This window comes from Chlamydomonas reinhardtii, chromosome 16 (assembly GCF_000002595.2).
Source record: "Chlamydomonas reinhardtii strain CC-503 cw92 mt+ chromosome 16, whole genome shotgun sequence".
Lineage (NCBI taxonomy): Eukaryota > Viridiplantae > Chlorophyta > Chlorophyceae > Chlamydomonadales > Chlamydomonadaceae > Chlamydomonas > Chlamydomonas reinhardtii.
The window spans coordinates 437262-440109 of NC_057019.1; the positions used below are offsets into that span (position 1 = coordinate 437262).

Genomic DNA, 2848 nt, shown 5'->3' on the forward strand with positions numbered 1-2848 from the left:
GCCCTCCCCCCGCCCCCCCCCCTCCCCCCACCCCCTCCCCCATCTCCCGCTTACCCGCGCCGCTGGGTCCCACGATGGCGAACAGGCAGCAGCGCCCGCCCACCGCATCCGCCGCCTGCAGTGCCGCCGCCGCCGCCGTGTCGGAGTCCGTGCTCCACATGCCGTGATGCGGGTGCGGGTGTGTGTGTGTGTGCGCATGGGCCGACCCATCGCCGCTGGGCCGGTGGGGCCGCAGGCGTGACAGAGCTGCTGACGGCGTCAGACCCAGGCGTGAGAAGATGCCGCTAGCGCCCGAGCCGGTGCCTGACGGCGGCGGCGGCGGCGGCGCCATGGATAGAGGCTGTAGCGCCGCCGCCGCCACCGAAGCGCCGGCTGTAGCACCGCCGCCGCTGCCGCCGTCGTGGGCTCCGGCGGGGTCTGCCGTCAGCGCCGCCGCCGAGCCGTGACGGCTGCTGCTACTGCCGTTCGTCTTGCTGGTGTGGCTACTGCCGCTGACGTCGACGGCGGCGCCGATGCCGTCGGTGGCGGGGCCGATGGTGGCGGCGGCGGATGCGGGAGCCAAGGCCGGCCAACCCACCACGTGTACGACCGCTGGGGCGGCGCCGCCGCCGCCGCCACTTGTACCGCTGCCGGCTTTACGACCACCCGGGGGAGATGAAGAGCCGCCGAGGGAGGCGCGTGCCGGCGGCGGCAGCGGCGGCGGCGTGGGGCCGCTGATGCCGCTGACGGACTGCAGGACGTACCGAACGCGGCCGCCGCCTAGCCGTACACGCACACTGAGATTCTCCCACGACAGAACCATGGGTCCGGTGCCCGTGGACAGACCCGAGCCCACACCAGGCAGCGTAACCGCCACAAAACCGCCGCCGCCAGCGGCGGCGGCGCCGCCGCGAGCTGCAGCCGCCGCCTCCGCGCCCATCGTGCCTGGTGGCGGCAGCGGCAGCCCCGCCGCCGCAGTGCCGGCGCCGCCACCGAGGTCAAGGCCGCCGGGCGAAGGCAGCGGCGCCGCCAGTGACGCCGCAGGGCTCATCACGGATCGCGCCTCATCGACTTCGCGGTCCTCGTCATCCGAATTGGATCCAGATCCGGGCTCAGGCAGTAGCAGTGGATCCAGCGCCGCGTGCGCCTGGTCCGCCGCCGCCGAGTGGGCAGTGGCGGCGGCGGTTGAGGAGCCGGCGGCGGCGCCGCCGCTGCCGCGGCGGCGGTGGTTGCGGAAGCGGTCGGCGGCGACGGCGGCGGAACGGCGGGTGGCGGCGCCGACACGGCGGGCCACGGCCGCGATTGCCTGTACCGTAATTGAATGTCGTCATTACACGAAGAGGCACACGAGTACAATGCACATGCACGCCACAGGAATGCAGCAGCAGTCATCTTCTTCTTTGTGCTGCTGACTTGGCTGTGCTCAGTGCGCAGTCGTCGTCCAACCACCGCCACTTGCCCACAGCCGCCAGCCTCCTGCCGCCCCCTCCCTCCCTGCAGCCTCCCCCCCCCCACACACACACGCCCCCTCACCTCGCCGGCCGCCTGCGCCCGCAGCAGCAGCCACGCCACGGTGCGCCCCGTGAGGTCCTCAAACTCGTCCAGCAGCGTGTGGCCTGTGTGTGTACGTGTGTGTGTGTACGTGTGTGTGTGTGTGTGTGTGTGTGTGTGTGTGTGTGTGTACGTGTGTGTATGTACGTGTGTCGGGGACGGGCCTGGGGAGGGGCCTGGGGACGGGACAATGCGCCCCTGGGCTCCTGGGCCCCTCGGCGCCTCGGGCGTCCGCGTCGCTACCCCGCCCACCTCCGGCTGCAGTGGGCTTCACAGCCGAAGCACTGCCACCCGCCTGCCAACCGCCCCCAGTCTTCTAAACTCATCCACCCCACCCCACCCCACCCCACTCCACCCACCTGAGAAGTACAGGAAGACGTAGGTGAGGCCGCAGCAGGCGGCGCCCAGCAGCGCCAGCATGGACACGTCCAGGTAGAACAGGTCCACACTACGAGGCAGGGGGCAGGCGCGTGTGTGCGTGTGGAGGTTGGGAGGTGTGTGTGTGGAGGTGTGGAGTGTGTGTGTGTGTGGTGTGTGTGGAGGTGTGTGTGGAGGGTGTGTGCGTGTGGTGGTGGTGGTGGCGGTGGCGGTGGCGGACCGAGGCAGGGAATGGGGACACTAGTACAATGCATGACCAGCGACACACATATACACACACATGCAGCGCACACACACATCACATTCCTGCGGCTTTCTATGCCTTGTGCTCTTTGCTCTCTCTCCTTCTCTCTAACACAACAGGCGCCACCCGACTCACTTGAACCCGAACTCCTTGAGCACGCCGTCGCCGCTGATGCGCAGCGGCGGCAGGGCGCTGGTGTTGATGGGCGCTGTGAAGGTGAAGTCCAGCGGGAAGTGGTGGAACTCGTTGATGGCCAGAGCCTATTGTGGGGTGGGGCGGGTGTGTGTGTGTGTGTGAGTTTGGGGGGAGGAGTGTGTGTGTGCATGTGTGTGTGTATGTTCTGGGGAGGAGTGTATGCACATGTGTATATTTGTTTCTTTAAGCTAAGGAAACGGTATGGGGTTGGGGATGGGACGCCAAATCGCAAGACCAAAAGGGGTGGGGCTTGTGTGGGTGTTACTCGCCTCCCCACCTCGTCATCACACCTCGCCCCTCACTGTACACAAATACACGCCCCCCCTCCCCCCGTGACTGGGTGAGCTTAGGACTTTGACGATGGGACCTCTTGATTGGGCCCAGGCACATAACCCCCCTCCTCCCCTCCTCCCCTCCTCCCCTCCTTCCCTCCCCCTCCCCTCCCTCCTTCCCTCCCCCTCCCTCCTTTCCCCCCTCCCCTCCCCTCCCCTCCCCTCCCCT

At 68.5% G+C, this 2848-nt stretch overlaps 1 protein-coding gene across 1 annotated transcript in view; it reads right to left on the reverse strand.

Moving 5' to 3' along the window:
* The window catches only part of CHLRE_16g693203v5 (uncharacterized protein), a 15836-nt gene that overhangs the window by 5205 nt on the left and 7783 nt on the right, over nucleotides 1–2848 (reverse strand). Inside the window, exons 18-21 of the mRNA XM_043071755.1 lie at nucleotides 2288–2412; nucleotides 1890–1978; nucleotides 1513–1595; nucleotides 55–1285 (exon numbers count right to left, since the gene is read on the reverse strand). Coding sequence (XP_042915324.1) covers nucleotides 55–1285; nucleotides 1513–1595; nucleotides 1890–1978; nucleotides 2288–2412 — 1528 coding nt within the window. The remainder of the gene's footprint in view (nucleotides 1–54; nucleotides 1286–1512; nucleotides 1596–1889; nucleotides 1979–2287; nucleotides 2413–2848) is intronic.